Consider the following 17,238-nt stretch of genomic DNA (forward strand, 5'->3'; position numbering starts at 1 on the left):
CTAAGTCGATTTTAAAAAAAAAACAAAAAAAGAGTCGGCGTAGAAGGAGGACTGTCAATTAAAGTCAATACTATTAAATAACATGAAATATTTTTCGTTGCACTAACTTTTTTTTAACCAATAGTGTACTCTCTCAACGCAACTAATTAAATATTACTACGTTGGAGAAGTAGATTTTGGCATTAGTCAAAAACCATAGCTCAACGAAAATCTAAACTATAATTTCGTATAGGTAGGGGTTTTTTTTTTTTTTTTTTTTTTTTACATTTAGTGAAAAGAGAGAATTTTGTAGATATTAAATAATTAAAAAAATTAGATGACTATATAGTCAACGATTCGTAATTTTTTTGTAAATAACCATAAAAATGATGTTGCATTCCTGTTTTACCCTTTCATCGAAAAAAATAGGTATTTACGTCAATTTACACGAATAAATACATCGACGTGACTATTTAACAAAGATTTACGAAATGAACTTTATAACAATATAAAACTGTAAATATGACTATATATTTAATAGAGTCCAAATAAGACAAATTATAAAACAGCCTAATATTTGACACAAGTCATGGCCTCTTTTCAATTCAGAGTCAGGTTGTACTATGCGAGTTAAATTAAATACAAAATCTTACCCTTTTTTTCTACGAATTAATATGGAAAATAAGATATCATTTATGGTGTTTATTTACGTCAATTTACACGTGTAAATACATAGACGTGACTATTTACTTAAAATTTACCAAACGTGAGCTATACAACAATGTAAAACTGTAAATATGACTATATACCTAATAGATTTCGAATAAGACAAATTATAAAACAGCCTAATATTTATGGCACAGGTCAAGGCCTCTTTTCAATTCAGAGTCAGGTTGTTGTACTATGTGAGTTAAATTAAATACAACAAAATCTTACCTATATTTTTTTGTTTCTACGAATTAATATGGAAAAGAAGATATCATTTATGGTGTCAGAAGGAACTATATAGAGATCCATATCACCTGTACCAAACCGAATGACGCAACTTGTAAACTGCATTTACCAATAGAAATAGAATCAATATACATGTGCGAATTGTTTCCCTTTTTTTTTTGAGCCAAAAAATATACATGTGCAAATCATGCACAGTCAAAATAGACGTAACGCACTCTCTTCTGCATGGAAATTGGTCATGCCAGATAGTGTGCCTCAACTTCTGGACCTGCATGGAACACATAGATTACTAATGAGAGCTAAACAAGATCACTAGAAAACATCTATTATAATTAAAGCTTTGATAAAATGCCAACTAAAGAACATAAAAAGGGTAATCAAGAATCATATAGAAAGGCAAGTGATGAAACAGTGAAGTTACCTGGAGAGTTTTCCTCATAACAAGCTAGCACTTAGGATACCAACAGGCCTTTCTCTACCAAACGCTTCGTCGTCAAAATCTTCATTTGTAGAGTTTTCCTGACAGAGTAATTTGCCCGCCTCAATGGGGTTCAGGTCAAGAGCCTCCCAAGCCATTGGAGGATCTTGATGAATGTCGTCCTGTTCTGGGCCGTGGCTCAGATCAACATGGTCGTCTACGTTTTGTCCCGCCTCGTCGAACCCAAGCTCAAGTCCCTTGTTATCATCGAGGCTCGACGGCTCTGCATTGAGATCGGAGCCGAGATCGAACCCGGGCTGGTCTGAGCTCCCATGGTAAGCCACAGTCACCGCCGTTTGGTCATCGGGCTCCGCAGCATCCTTTTTCTGCCTCTTCCACTTCTTCGTTGACGAAGTCCCGTCGTCCTCGAAATCTTCTTCCTCTCTTTCCCTGTGGAGATAGACCCACAATTTCCTCTCCCCGTCAAACTGTACGCAAGGGTCTCGCTCGTAGTGCAAACGGTCCAGGGCTCCGCTGACGACTTGATTCACCTGAGCGTCGGAGACTTCTTCGACGATGTACTGAGAATCTCTGATCAGAGTGCAAACGTCCGCCCTCGTGCCGATACTCCCGGGGAGCCTCGCGGCGGCGTCTCTGACCAGACACAGAATCGTGACATGTGGCGGCCGATCGCGTTTCAGCATGAAATGATCGCGGGCCTTTGAGGTCGGCTTTCCGCCGCACCTTCTCAGCGGAGCCACGATCGATCTCTTGCCATCCGCGGCGGTGTAAGAGAAGGCTCTGTCGGGGATCAAGTACCTGAGAACTTCTTCCTGGCGGAAATAAGTCCTCACTTCTTCAGAGCTCGGATTGATGGTGTTGAGACTCTTCTGTGCTCTCAGGTCTCTGAACCGTTCTTTCTCATCCAGGTTGAGCTGCATCAAGGAAACTGGCGGCGATGGAAGGCTTCCGATCTGTTGAAGGGTCTCCTGACCACTTTTCAGCCAGTTAGCAAATGAATCCACAAGCTTGACCATTGTTTTGTGAGGAAGACTCCAAGCTTCGGGAGATATGACTTCCTCGACGGCCTCGTGATCGGACGTAGTACTGTGAGAAACGGGGCCGAGCCACGACCAACTCTTAGTAGTTCTTTCGTAAATTGCTAGTGGCTTCCAAGCCTTTGCTCCTAAAGGAGCTGTTTTCGACGAAAATATCTTCAAAACTCCTCTCACCAAGTCCTGCAGTGGTTCTTGCGTCTCGAGAATGCAAGGATCTCCGGGGTTTGATCTCACGCGGTTGACAATCTCAAGTACAGTCAGAGAAGGCAGATTTGCCTCCCCAGCCCGCTCTGCGCCACCTGGAAGAACACCGTTCTCGTCACCTTCTTGTTGTTGTCCACTTTGTTCAGCTACAACCTTCTCGGCCACCAGAGTATCTTCTGGAAGCGGAGTAATCATCGCCACGCGAATGGCTGAAAGAAGATGGATTACAGAAAAGGAGAAGCCTGTATGAACCGTGGGCATGATTATAGCAAAAGGCTTTATCTGCGGTTTGATCTCTGGCTCTATATCCACTGTTTCCATTTCCAAAGCTGGTGCTTCAGAAGTTTCCATATTTAAACATCCAACGTCTGACTCCACTTTCTTCTTGGCTTTCTTCTTTGAAGAACTAGAATTACCAGAGGGCCGTTGACTTTGCAGTGGCAAATCGTTATCTTCGTCTGCCTTAAACATCTCTTCCACATCTGCTCTGGCCTTCCTCTTCTTCGTCGAGGAACTGCATGCGAGTAATGGGGCCTCAGATCTTTCGAAGTGATCATTCGTAAGTGCTTCGGTCTTCTGAGCTTTGATCTTGAATCTACCTTGTTTCTTGACATCTGACAAGGATTTCATTTGTACTTGAAGTGAATCCTCCGCTTCATCCACAGCATGGTCAATAATGGGCGTCGCAGAACTCTTTCGGGTGCCTCCCTTTTTCTTCTTGCCCCCAGAAGGAATATGTAGCATCTCACTGGGTTCTCTAGAGGGGTGACCATTCTTGACCAAGTTGAAAATACGATCATCCTCGTCATCATCTGGAAACCTACCCGCACCCGAAAGATAGCTATCTTCCAAAATTCTGGCTGGAGAGTCATTCAGCAAGTTACTATCTTGCATCTTACCCTTCTGTTTTGCTTTAGAAGAGTAATTTTCGACTTGTTCGACATACCCACCAGCCATTTTGGGAGAGTACGTGATCCCATCGAGTACCCGCGCAAAGCTATTCATGTCTTTCTTACCAGCAAGTTTAGCCTTTTTAGAACCCCTTCCAGGTTTCACCAAAAAAGACTGAGAAGGTTCTGCCGTGCCGACGGGATAAGCAAACTTGCTTCTCAGCAAAGGGTTGTTATCCTCGTCGTCAAAGGATTGATCTGAAGATTCAGACTCTGTTTCTTCATCATTATTGAGAAACCGATCTGCTTTGCTAGGCCCACCGTTCTGTCCTCTGAATTTTTCTTCTTCGTAAGGATTTGCTCTATACTCGTCTGGCAGAAACCTGTCATTAATCTGCGGTGAGGAAGTTTTGAAAGATTTCAAATTCAATTCAGGAGACTCCTTGCCTACCTTCCATTTCTTACTCCTACCACTCCAATCATCAGATCTGAAAGGCGAGTCTACCGAAAAAGCTTCATCTTGACCCCTGCTGTTCCAGAATGAGTCGGCACGCTCAGACGAGTCAAACCGAATCCCTTTCAGAGCTTGTTGCCCAAGCCTTCCTTTCACTGGCTTCATATGATCCGCACCAACTGCGAAATGCTGATAATCTTCTTGATACCTGGCTTTCTTGGACAAATCATACGGGACTCTCATGCTCGGAGGCTTTGTTGTGTACACTTTGGCGTCGGAGAAAAAATCTACGTCCCGTCGCTTACCATAAGGATGAAAATCGGCCTTGGATGACACTGGAAAACCCCCCATTGAGCTTTCCGAGGCAAATTCATTTCCTCTAAAGAGATTGTGTTTCCTCCTGATTTTCGAAATTCCAGACCCATCCATCATGCTGTACCGGTCTCGCTGGTCACTGATTGCGTAACCCGCTTCTGCTTCTTCACTGTGTCTCATATGATCCCTCATTCTAAGGGCGGGACCCACTTCATAACCCGTTGCTTTACCGTGTCGAGAAACGGCTATCTCTGAGCTGTACGGCCCAGCGTTCATATCCGCACCATGAAAAGCAGGAGTACCGCGACCCACTAGTTCCTTCCCCGCCGAATTCTTGGACCCGGCCAGTTTCAAAGTACCTTTCGGATTCTGCTTGCCATGTTTTTTCAAATCCAAAGTCAAAACCCGTCCTTGGGGTGGAATGTTTGCTTTCACTCTAACCCCGTAGTCAGAGTTGCGGCCCATTTTGGGTGCAATCTGCCTATCCTTAACTCTGATGTTCCGCAATAGTTCATCCGAGTCTCTCTCCGACGAGTCAGTGTCGACATCTTCAGCCATCTCACGCATCAAACTCTTCTGGCTTTTCATAATATTCAGGACTCTCAGTCGCTCCTCAATGCTGTAACCCCGACAGTTTTGCCAGGCGTCTCTTATCTGACAAACGTTGCTTACCATGGTGTTTTGATGCTTCCTCAGAAGGTGATAGTGCTGTCGCTTCTGGAAAAAATTCCACCCCTCGCGATAAAGGGCAACTCTCGGCTCACACAGACCTCCTTTCAGCATATCAAACAACTTCGTAATGGGACTCCCGAAGTGGAAATTGGAACCCGTAAAGAGCTCGGCCATGGTAAGCATAAAGGTTTCTTGGTCCATATCGGGAAGATACTTGGTGAGACCAAGCCGTTCCTCCTCTGACAAGCATTCATTCCATATGTCGATCGACAATATATCTTCAAGACCCTGAAGATCATAAAGCTCGAAAGGAATGCTACAAGTCTGGTTCCCGATTTGGCAAAACTCTACGCCAGTTTCTCCCAATTCCAGCAAATCAAAATCGTCCGAGCCCGCCCCAGAATCCGCATCATCAAATTCATCATCATCGTCGGACTCTACAGCAGAGCTACGCCGCTGAAGCTCGTCCTCCTCACTCGACATACTCTTCCTGCTACTCGGAGAGAAATCTGAATCAAACCTGGAAACCTTAAAGTTGTTCTTCTCAATCGCCATATATCAAAATCAACTCTCTGTAGCACTATAAGTTATATCCCCTGGAAAATCCCTACTTCCGATTTCAGGAATCCTATAAACGTTTGAACACTGCAACGGAAAGCCGAATCCAAACCCTAATTCCAGCATCAAAATCACAAAACAGAAAAACAAGACTAAATTTTAGCAATTCCAACGTCGTACGCATGAATCGAAACACGAAATTGGACAAAACCGCGACACAAAACTAAACAGCACACACAATCGAATGAAAGTTCGTAAATTTTGTGAAAGCTTACCTCATTCTAATAGAACTCGACCTTCAATGACGATATCGACGGGGAAAAAAGGGGACGAAAATTGGAGGCCCTAGAACACGGAAGAGACTATAGCGATATATCGAATCTCAAAACCCTAAGGTAACAATTTCGAGACGGTTGAGTTATGTGTATAAATAAATAGGTTTGAAAAATATGTGTATTGAAGGACGCAGAGAGAAGTGGTGAAGAAGACGATGGTGACGTGGAACGAGGAAGGCCGTCGGATAACCGAGGACGAAGATGAAATGCGAAATTACAAATATGGGCATGAGATTATATGTATTGATGTTGTTAAAGGCGAAAGAGAAAGAAAGAGAGAGCGTGTGTGTTCAGAGGGAGAGAAAGAAAGAGTGCGTGAAAGAGAGACGAGTCGGAGAGGCTGACTCAGTGAGTGGCGAGTGTAAAGCACCGTTACGACTCGGGGCGAGCGAGTTGCGGACTTTGAGTGTGCAATGGGCCTAACTCGCGCTCCCCCTGATAAGCCCATTAGCCAACTGAAAATGAGTGATCCAATAAGGAAAGCAAAAAACCACATTTAAAAGACATTAAAGAAATTTATACCTAACTAGACCAATTTAATTGTAATGATTTGATTTTAAATAAATTTGTTGCAACTAATCTTCGGCTTGATTATGTTCTTCGCGATCTTCGAGTTCTTCGTATTCATCGAGTCCTTCATATTCATATTCATCGAGTTCTTCGGGTTCCTCGTGATCTTTGGGTTCTTCGTGTTCGCCATGTTCTTCACCTGAAAAGACAAAAAGGTAAACTAGAGGGACACAAATGGGTTTCTTCTGGCATGCACTCTGAAGTTCGATATTAGTCGTATTGTATTGCATTCTTAGTGAACGATTTATGCATCTCTATGTTTTCTAGAGAAAGAGAGTTGTGGTCTCAATTGTGTAGAGTTTTGACAAGTTAAGAGAATTTACCTTTAGAGTGAATGGAATAATATTATAGTTTTTTCCCTTTGAAGCTTGAGCGAGTTGTTGAGGCCACTGGACCTTTGAGGCGGTTTTTGACCGAGGTTGTGGAGGTTCGCCAATAGTATGCTCGCCGATAGTATGCACGCTGATAGTTTCACGCCGATAGTCTCAGTCGTGACGTTTGCCTATAGTCTCACGCCAATAGTTTCGTGCCGATAGTCTCGCCTTTCAAGTTCACCGATAGTTTCCATCATGCCTAATGCTCTTTTTGCCTAAGGTTCATTTTTGCCTAAGGTTTAAGGCCGATAGTTTTGTGCGCCAATAGTCTTATCCGTCGATAGTTCAAAGATTCGTGTCTTCGCCGATAATCTTGCTTTTCCAAAAATTTTGGGACGCCGATAGTTTGATCTTGAACTCCGTCGATGGTATGGTCGTCGATAGTTTAAGTATTCTTCCCTTCGTCGATGATATGGCCGCCGATAGTTGGAGGATTTTTCTCTTTACCGCTGATATTCTCGCTTTATCGAAGACTTTGTGACGCCGATAGTTTGGTATTGAACTTTGTCGATGATTTGCATGATGATGATTTATGTACGTCGATAGTTAACTTCGCCAATAATTTGATTTTTTTGACTTAATTGTTTTATGTTTATAAATTTGGTGCAAGCTTTATCAAATTTTATCCTTTTTGTTTTCGGGATGTCATTTTTATCTTCTGAAAATGATATTATAACATATCTCATATGAAATAAAATTTATAGACGACTTAATATATAAACTTGAGAAGGCTAAATGACTAAATTTGATGGCAGCTACAAAATAATATAAATAAGTAATATATTACATAAAGTTCACATTATTATATTTCTATTTACAAAATTGAGAATGGTACGTATAATAATTCGTTTCTAATATGCATAGAATATGTGACCTGCTTATAATGGAATCATCTCAAGTGGATAATTTCCCATTCAATTATTGATACTTTTATTGCGAATACAGGATACGCTATGAATAGTAGTAAATGAGAAACAAAAATGGATACTCAAACACAACTTGAAAATATAATAAATTGAAGAGTAGTTATTTGACATATGGGTGTTATAATAAGTATCAACAGCAATGCAATTTATTTGGACACACAAAAAAAAACTAAGAATCAGCAATCATATGTGTTGTTATGTTTTGTTTTTGAAAGACTAAGAATCAGTATTTATATTATATAGGGAGTGGATTCCATAACATATATATTTGTCATTGACATTAAGAGTATAGAAAAATGAGAATACGTTAGTGCAAGGTGAAAGGAAGAATAGTTGGATTTTAATATTTTTGAAGGGAATGGGATATAGTGTTCGTATGGTTTATTATTTAATTTATCAATCAAACATGCAAGAAGCTTCTTTCAATTCAATTAAATATATTGGACCGCGTTAAGAGAATAACATAATAAGCATCCTTATTTTTATTTGTAGGTGTGCTTTTAATATTTTGCTAAGAACAATTTGTTGTAACTAATCAATAACTTCTTTTAATTTTTTAGTCAAAATTTTATTTTATTAAAAAAATAGTCCATCAGACTCCAATAAATTAATTAACTAAAAAATCAATATAATTAATTAAATAATAAATTTAATTTACGCTTTAGTTAATTAATTTACTGCGGGCTTGGTGAACTATTTTTTTATATAATAAAAATTTAATTATTTTTTAAAAGAGAGTAGATTATTGAGCTATTAGCCTAATTGAAATTTTTGTAATTGTGACAAATAGGTCGATATTATCTTTTATTGTCACCAATAATTTTTGAAATTTTAAAATTTGACAGATCTAATCATTTTGCCTAATTTCCATCATTTTTACGAAAACTTATGTAAAATCGTGTAATAGGATAACATGATGATTTCATGAGAAAATTAATAAATAAATTAAGTGTATTTAAGTTTTAACATAATAAGCACACATAGAATAATTTTCAAATAAGTGCTTCTTTAGAATACTTTTTTTCTTTCAAATAGTCCTCTAAGTTTTTCCCCTGACCACCTCAAACAATAATTAGCGCTATCTTTTCAAATGATGAGGGTTCGAGCAACTAATAAAAGTATACAGAAAAAGAAGATAATGAAAGTAAGTGGAGTAAATGTTTTAGCATTTCTATTATTATTATTATTATTTATGATTGATGCCTAGCTGTGTATAATCAGATTAGAGTAACTCTATGACTAGAAATGACAATTTTAACAGTTATTCCTTAATCGATCTAAATGGACCGAGTAACACCCGTTCTTTTCGAATAAACGGACATGACCCATTAAGATTTTAGCCGGTTCGGGTAATAAAATATGTGAACCCATATTTGACTATCCGATAACTGGCCCGTTAACACTAAAATAAATACTTTTATTGATCTCGGGTATGTTAAGTTGTTTCAAACTTTAGTATCCAGTTGGTTGAAAGTTAAAACACTGATGTTGATAATTAAAAAAAAAATTAATTAAAGCGAAAACGAGTAACGGATTCAGCATTTTTTTTAGCTGTTTATCCGGAAGTACATCTGTTGTTACTCTGTCCGTTTTTAAAAATGGATAAATGAATTTAAGTAACGGGTCTTTTTTTTATTGGCTCCAAATAACGGAACAAGTGAACTTGATCTGAGACTTGTACCTGTTTTCATTCCTTTCTATGATCAGCATTTTTCTACGTATATTACTTTTGTAGAACTGTAGAAGATTATCCCAACGTAGAAAATTGCACATTCCAACTCACTCAACCAAACAAAACACACATATAATTATTTTCATATAATAATGCGGTCAAACCGCTAGTAGCAGAGAGTCGTTTGCACGTTCATGCAACTTGTTTAGTGCATCACCTCTTCTATATAAAATGTACATCTGATTTGGCCGCGTTTTTTAACAAGTCAATAATTTCGGGATACGCGTAAGGGCGGTATTGATTTATTAAAAAAATAAAAATTACATTACAAATTCAGTTCACATACTTTTTTTTTGTATTTTTATTTAATTTTAAAAAAAAGTTTACTTTCAGCTGTGTTAGCTCAAATGGTACATGTAAAAATGTAAGATATGAGTAGAGAGAGTTTTAGTACGCCAATTATATAACCAAACAATAACATATATAGAAAGAGACTCGTAATTTATTTTACTATTATAAGACAAACAACAAAAATAACTCTCTTTCTCTCCCTCCCCACTTTGATCTCTCTCTCACTCATTTTTCCCACAAAAAAAAAAAAAAAAAAGAAAAAAAAAACCCAGCAAACCTGCATTGTTTTCATTCGAAAACAAACACACGTTGATCATCGCCATTGTTGATCATCGATCGCTGCGTCCGTACGTGCGAGTACGTAGGGACATGAATAACAACGACAGACCGGAAATAGAAGTCAATACTCATCACGAAGACGCGACCAAATGGATTCTGGAGACGATCGAGATCGACCCGATGAGCAGCCCCGATCAGAATCCGACGAGCTGCGCGAGTATTCCGTGCCTGACTAAGACCAACAGCTCTGTGAGGAAGAGAAGCAACAATGTCTACGTAAACATCAACAATGGAGGTCAAGCCAAGATGGGAAGGACGGTCTCGAGCGCGGCGAAGGGCATCAAGAGCCTCCGGTTTCTGGATCGGACGGTCACCGGAAAAGAAGCCGACGCGTGGCGGTCCATCGAGAGGCGGTTTCATCAGCACGCCGTTCACGCCAGGCTCTTCCGGGATAAGTTTGGCGTCTGCATTGGTCAGTACTGATCATTAATCAATCGGTTTGATTTACTATTTATTGCGTTTTTTTTTTATCCTTCTATTTATGAAGTTTTTTTGTTTTTGTTTTTGTTTGTGTAAGGAATGGGAGGAGATTCTAAGGAGTTTGCTGGAGAGTTATTCGACGCTTTGGCTCGCCGGAGAAATTTGAACGGCACCGAAGGAATAAATGTGGAGGAGCTGAGGAGTTTTTGGGAGGACATGACTAATCAAGACATGGAATCCCGGCTTCAGATCTTCTTCGACATGTGAGAGAGCACAACAATTTTTAAAAAAAAAATGGATTTTTTAATATGGTAAAGATAAAATTAAAAATTTTATACTTGTAATTAGGTGTGACAAGAATGGAGATGGGAAGCTCTCAGAGGAAGAAGTTAAGGAGGTGAGCATAAAGACTTAAAAGTACACTCTTCTTGTCTGCTCTTTATTTTTTTTCACTTCTTTTTTATTTTTCCTCTCTGTTCTGTTGTTCATTAACTGGTTTTCTTAATTGTGAGAAGGTTATAGTGCTAAGCGCTTCGGCGAACAAGCTGGCGAATCTCAAACACCAGGCCGCGTCTTACGCGTCCTTGATCATGGAAGAGCTCGATCCCGATCACCTCGGCTACATCGAGGTAATCCAGTCATTTCATTTGGATCATATGATTAGATTATAAGTTTTTTTTTTTTTTTTTTTAATTGCCAATTGATTTTGCAATAGAAGTAAAATCTTGGAATACTAGTTAGAGCTCGAGAAGCCTAAACGAGCACTTGGTCCAAAATAAGACGCCATAAAAATCATCATATCTCTCTAGAGAGAGAGAGAGAGAGAGAGAGAGTATGTCGACACATATACTTCTTTCATTGTCAATTGGGTTTGCAATAGAATCCGCAAAACTTGGTAGACTGATCAGAGCTCAATAAGCCTAAACGAGTACTTGGTCCAAATCAAAGACGCGATAAAAATCATCATCTCGAGAGAGAGATAACAAATTTATTACTTCTTTCATTGTCAATTGGTTTTGAGATGTTTGTCGCGACAGATGTGGCAACTGGAGACCCTGTTGCGGGGAATGGTGGGGACGGAAGAGGCCACGAAGCTCTCTAAAAAGACTCAAACCCTAACGAAAGCCATGATCCCGAGGCGGTACCGAACTCCGGTGAGCCGGTTCTTGTCGACGACGCACGAGCGGATCATGGAGAATTGGAAGCGGATATGGATCGTGGGCCTCTGGGCCGCGGCGAATCTCGTTCTCTTCTCGTGGAAGTTCAGACAATACGAAAGCCACGCGGCTTACGAGATCATGGGTCGTTGCCTTTGCGTGGCCAAAGGCGCGGCCGAGACTCTCAAGCTCAACATGGCTTTGATACTCGTCCCGGTGTGTCGCCGCACCCTCACGAAGCTCCGGTCGACCTTCCTCGGGAGATTATTCCCCTTCGACGACAACATCAACTTCCACAAGCTCATCGCGCTCGCCATCGCCGCCGCCACGTTCCTCCACACGACCATCCACGTCGCCTGCGATTTTCCGAGGATAACGTTATCGTCACGGAGAGAGTTTCTCGCGATCCTCGGATCTGCCTTTGGATACAAGCAACCGAGCTACGCCGAGCTTTTGGGAAGCATCCCCGGGGTCACCGGGATCCTCATGATCGTTTTCATGGCGTTCTCGTTCACGCTTGCGTTGACTTCGTTTCGTCGGAGCGTGATCAAGCTTCCGTGGCCGTTCCTTCACCTCGCCGGATTCAACTCGTTCTGGTACGCACACCACTTGCTGGCTCTGGTCTACGTGCTCTTCGTCATCCACGGATATTTTTTGTTCCTCACCAACGACTGGACCAAGAAGACGGTACGTATATTGCTATCTGCGATTTACTCGAGCTTTGAAAGTAGGTGTGACATTGTTTGTTTTTCTTTTGTTGTTGTTGTCCTTGCAGGCGTGGATGTACATCATGGTCCCGGTTTTGTTCTACGCGACCGAGAGGACTTATTCGATAACCAACGAGAGCAACCACATCGTCGACGTTAAAAAGGTCGGTGGGGAAGAGAATTAGATTTTGTTTGTGTCAAGTATTATAAGGTTTCATCTCAAAATCAATTGAAAATAAGACCAGTAACTCATAATTTATAATGTGTCTCAAGATCAGGGACGGAGCTAAATGAGTTAACTAAATTTATAAGGATGGGTGATATCTAAATTTCCTATGTAAAATAAAAAATTAATGAAGCACAAAATAATAATTTAAAAAAAAAACTTTGAGAGCCCCCAGGCATGAGTTAACTGTGTCTCTGCTTAAGATCTTTGACATGTCCTCTTTGGGTTCACTCAACTAGAGGGATTAAATTATTTTTCGAACTAGCTGATTTTATTGCATATATTGGACTGTTATAGTTATTTTTTTTTATTTTTTTTAAAAGGTGAGCGGTACCACGGAAATTATATGTTATATATACGTGGACTGTTATACTTTGTTGAATTTCATACAATCCCATCTCAAACTAATCGAGGACAGAGGAGTAACTCGTGACTTTTTATGTCTAGCGACATTATGTTACTGATATGAGGGGAGAAATTTGAATGAATAATAGTTTTGTGATATAGATTACTTTTTGAACAGGCTGTGATATACACCGGGAATGTTCTGGCTCTGTACACCAGCAAACCCCCGGGATTTCGGTACAGAAGTGGGATGTACGTCTTCGTCAAGTGTCCAGACATATCTAGTTTTGAATGGTATGAATAAAATTAAAAAATGAAAAACAAACAAAAATTACTTTTAATTTTTTGCTCTTTGTGAATCTCATCTGAACATAATGCTGTTTGGTATAAGGCATCCGTTCTCGATCACTTCCGCTCCGGGGGACGACTATCTGAGTGTTCACATCAGGACTTTGGGGGATTGGACTACAGAACTCAAGACCAGATTTGCTCAGGTTTCATAAGTTCTTAATTACAGAGAGACCATTTTGATTCATCTTCATTACTTTCACTACAAAATACTAAAAGGTGGTTTCCAATGCAGGCTTGCCAGCCAGAGAACACGCAGGCGAGAAGAGGAAATCTTGTGAGAATGGAAACCAAGGCCATCACAGATTACGAATATACACAAGCAGGGTGAGAGAGAGAGAGAGAGAGATTCCTAGCCATTGCAGTCTATTTTTCGGCTCGGTTTTTTGACCTTTTTGTATTCTTTTGAATGACTAGTTATCCTAGAATCCTGATCAAGGGACCTTATGGAGCTCCGGCGCAGAGCTTCAAGAAGTACGACATCCTTTTACTGATCGGCCTTGGGATCGGCGCAACCCCTTTTGTCAGCATCATCAAAGACCTCTTGAACAACATCAAGCCCAACGACTCCGAATCCGTGAGTCAAAATCATTCTCTAAGAGTCTCTCTTTCTATAGAAAAAAAAGGTCCATTAAGTATATAGTCATATTTACAGTTTTACATTACTATATAGTCAACGTTTCGTAAATCTTAGGTAAATAGTCACGTCCATGTATTTATACGTATAAATTGACGTAAATACTCAAATTTTTATTTTAATGAATGGGCAAACCGGGAATATCACGTCATATTTATGACTATTTATTGAAAAAAAATATGGCCTTTCTTTGAGCAGAGTTCGTCAGGAAGCCATTCGTCGGAAGCGAGCGCTATGAGGAAGGGCCCGAAGAGAGCCTACTTCTATTGGGTGACGAGAGAGCAAGGGTCGTTCGAGTGGTTCAAAGGCGTAATGGACGACATCACAGAGTACGACCACGATGTATGTCCGAACGAGACCTTTCTCTTTTTTCTTCTTTTATGTAATGTCGATTTTCGCTTTTTTTAACTGTGTTGTTTGGGTACCCCTTTTTTTTCTTTTTTTTTTTTCTTTTACTTCTCAGAACATAATAGAGATGCACAACTATTTGACTAGCGTCTACGAAGAAGGAGACGCGAGGTCTGCGCTGATTGCGATGGTTCAAAAGCTACAACACGCTAAGAACGGCGTCGATGTCGTCTCAGAAAGCCGGGTATTGTTTTCATTTCATCATCAAAACACATCACTAAACCTGGGCATACAGAACAAAATTCCCACCGCAATTCTGTTCTGTTTTGTTTAAGATGTTCCGGTTCCAACCGGAACGGAGGATTCCGATTCTGTGAACAATGAAAGATCGGGTTCAACTTTTTTTTTTCTCCCGAATAATAGACTATACTTAAGTTTCGGTTTGGCCAGAATTCTAGTCGTTTACGGAACAGAACATTCCACTCCAGTTGGTCCCAGAATTACTGATAGGACAGTTCCGTTGGCCCAAAATTTACACATCACTGTCACTACTTTTACTCTAATCGCATTCTTTGTCTAACATCGGAGTTTTGAACAGATAAGAACGCATTTCGCGAGACCCAATTGGAGAAAAGTGTTCTCTCAAATGGCAGCCACTCATGTAGCTTCTCGGATAGGTATGTATAAAGAGTAGTAATTTTGTGTTTGTTTGTTGTGCTTACTGGTTTTCTCTTATGATTGATTGCTTGTGATGTACGTAATTGCAGGCGTGTTCTACTGTGGAAGCAATACACTCACCAAGCCGTTGAAGAAACTATGCCAAGAGTTTAGCTTAAATTCTTCGACTAGGTTTCATTTCCACAAGGAGAATTTCTAGACTAGTAGTTATGCCTGGAAAACTAATGTAGAACAATAATATTCAAATATTCCTGCTCACACTCTCTATTTTTTTTCTCTCTCTCCCTTTGTCATATATAATGTACATTCATAAAGTGAAACATTTTATACATGTATGTATGTAGATGTGTGAAAATTTTGAATTCAAATATATAACAAGGATTTTCAAGAGTGAATATGCAAAAGAGACTCAGAGGGTCTGGTTTTAACCATCCAATTTTTCTTAGTAAATTGGTGCATGAGATGAGAGTAAAGAAAAGATATATTTTACGATGGTTACATGTTTTTTTTATTTTTATTTATGTAAAATGAGATTCTAGGCCTCCACAGATGACCGTATTTCGCCATTATTGGACGTCTTTTTTAGCACTAGTGACGAGCCCCACTTATTGGAAGAAAAAATAAAGGCAGAGATTCTTTTGGACTCACCCTTATAAGACGTATCCATTAATTAAAGAGAGCTTATAGCTCCGTTGAAAGAAACTAATGGATAGATAAAATAACGAAGGTTTATAACAAAATTAATGTCAAATAGTTAAATTTCAAAAAACTTGCAACAACTGCTGAGTGTCAATATATATATATATTTTTTTTGACACTGGTATTCTGAAAATGGTAAATTGCCTATATACACGAGTCAATATGTTTAACGATAGTAAAAAAAAAAAAAAACATGATTTTAACTGAAAATTTAAAACTTTGATTGTTTTACTAGTAACAAATTTCAAATCACTATTTCGTATTCTTTTTAATTATTATATACCTTTGGGATGGGGCCTACGTATACAGTTTTTTTAGAAATCAATTTCAGTATCACGTTTTTGAAAAATAGGGGTTGGACCCACACATTTTTCTCTTTTATTCAATACATTGGTGCAACAAAGCAATGTTGAAAGCCATCTCTAACTTTTTCTTTCTTTTTCCTCTTGTATGATGATTGCTAAGTATCATCTACCAGTATGATCCGTTCGTATAAAGTTTTGAATGTTTATATATATATTTTTAGTGGAATATTCTTAGATATTTATTTTTGTGAAAAAAAAGACTTAAGAATTTATAATTACTTTATAGCATGTGCTTAGAATTGAAATGCAAGTACTTTTTCGAGTAGATTGCTTTTGGTAATGGTTTAGTTACAATTGTTATGATGCAATTTAGTTCGGAAAAGTTGTTAGAGATTTAATATATATATATATATATATATATATAAGTTATTAAGTTATATAGCCACACGGTTATAGTGAATTGGGATATAGCCCACTTTTCGTTAATTTCTTGTAAATAGTTAAGTTAACTTATTAACAGATTAATAAAATACTTATTTAATCCAGCCAAACATGTAAAAAAAAGTAGTTAATAAGCTGTCACGTTACACGTATGTAAGTTGACTATTTACAAAGTATTTACCAAAGGTTGGCTAATTTACAATTCCTATAGTTTAAGTGGTTTACGTAACCAAATTTTTTGTATATATATATATATATATATATATCCAATTAAAGGTAAACAGAAGTTGCATGTAGTAGTACCAACTCCCAAGACAAATAACATGTGAAGGTAAGCCTCATATTTCTTTTTATTTGTAGATTAGGACAATTAAGTCATCAAAAGATTCTAAAACGGATGCTTTGGGTCAAAATCAAAATTTTCTTTCAATTATGTAGCTCGATTTCGTTAATCACACAACAGGTAACTAGGGGTTAGAACTTAGAAGAAGAAAAGACTTTTCATGGCAAGTTAGAAAATTCAATTAAAGAAACAAGTATTTTAAGAAATATTAGTGGTATGCTTTCATGTTTTATAGCAACGGAAGAAATGCAGCTCAATGACTATTCTGGTACATTTATATGAGTAAATATTTAAAAACACAAATCACAAATTTTCTTTATATGTATCATCACTTTATTTTTTTATTTTTTGATTGTATATGCACCGTTTGTTTGTTTGTTTGTTTTTTGTTATTGAAGAAATATTTCCGATATTAGAGTACCGTTATATTTTTATCTATACGTATAATAGTTGTTTGAATCTTTTATTCGACTAATATAGGTATTTTGAAAGAGTTATATAAGTACTCGAAATGT

At 38.7% G+C, this 17,238-nt stretch overlaps 2 protein-coding genes across 2 annotated transcripts; one reads left to right on the plus strand and one right to left on the minus strand.

Moving 5' to 3' along the window:
- Positions 1-1,016: 1,016 nt before the first annotated feature.
- LOC149381993 (nuclear factor kappa-B-binding-like protein) lies at positions 1,017-6,135 on the minus strand. The gene is made up of 3 exons (XM_089630200.1): positions 5,778-6,135; positions 1,355-5,615; positions 1,017-1,201 (listed from the first exon to the last, which is right to left on the minus strand). The coding sequence occupies exon 2, from the start codon at positions 5,497-5,499 to the stop codon at positions 1,369-1,371; it is 4,131 nt and encodes a 1,376-aa protein (XP_089486326.1). The 5' UTR covers positions 5,500-5,615; positions 5,778-6,135; the 3' UTR covers positions 1,017-1,201; positions 1,355-1,368.
- Positions 6,136-9,894: 3,759 nt separating this feature from the next.
- Positions 9,895-15,308, plus strand: LOC149381994 (putative respiratory burst oxidase homolog protein H). Its single transcript, XM_089630615.1, has 14 exons — positions 9,895-10,481; positions 10,587-10,752; positions 10,838-10,886; positions 11,005-11,118; positions 11,527-12,333; positions 12,422-12,517; positions 13,103-13,218; positions 13,316-13,418; positions 13,508-13,599; positions 13,690-13,849; positions 14,108-14,251; positions 14,373-14,501; positions 14,856-14,934; positions 15,025-15,308. Exons 1-14 carry the CDS (start codon positions 10,100-10,102, stop codon positions 15,132-15,134), a joined length of 2,547 nt encoding a protein of 848 aa, XP_089486741.1. The 5' UTR covers positions 9,895-10,099; the 3' UTR covers positions 15,135-15,308.
- The last annotated feature ends 1,930 nt before the right edge of the window (positions 15,309-17,238 follow it).

Source organism: Urtica dioica, chromosome 11 (assembly GCF_054948205.1).
Source record: "Urtica dioica subsp. dioica isolate 48M chromosome 11, U.dioica_male_clone48M_v1_H2, whole genome shotgun sequence".
NCBI lineage: Eukaryota > Viridiplantae > Streptophyta > Magnoliopsida > Rosales > Urticaceae > Urtica > Urtica dioica.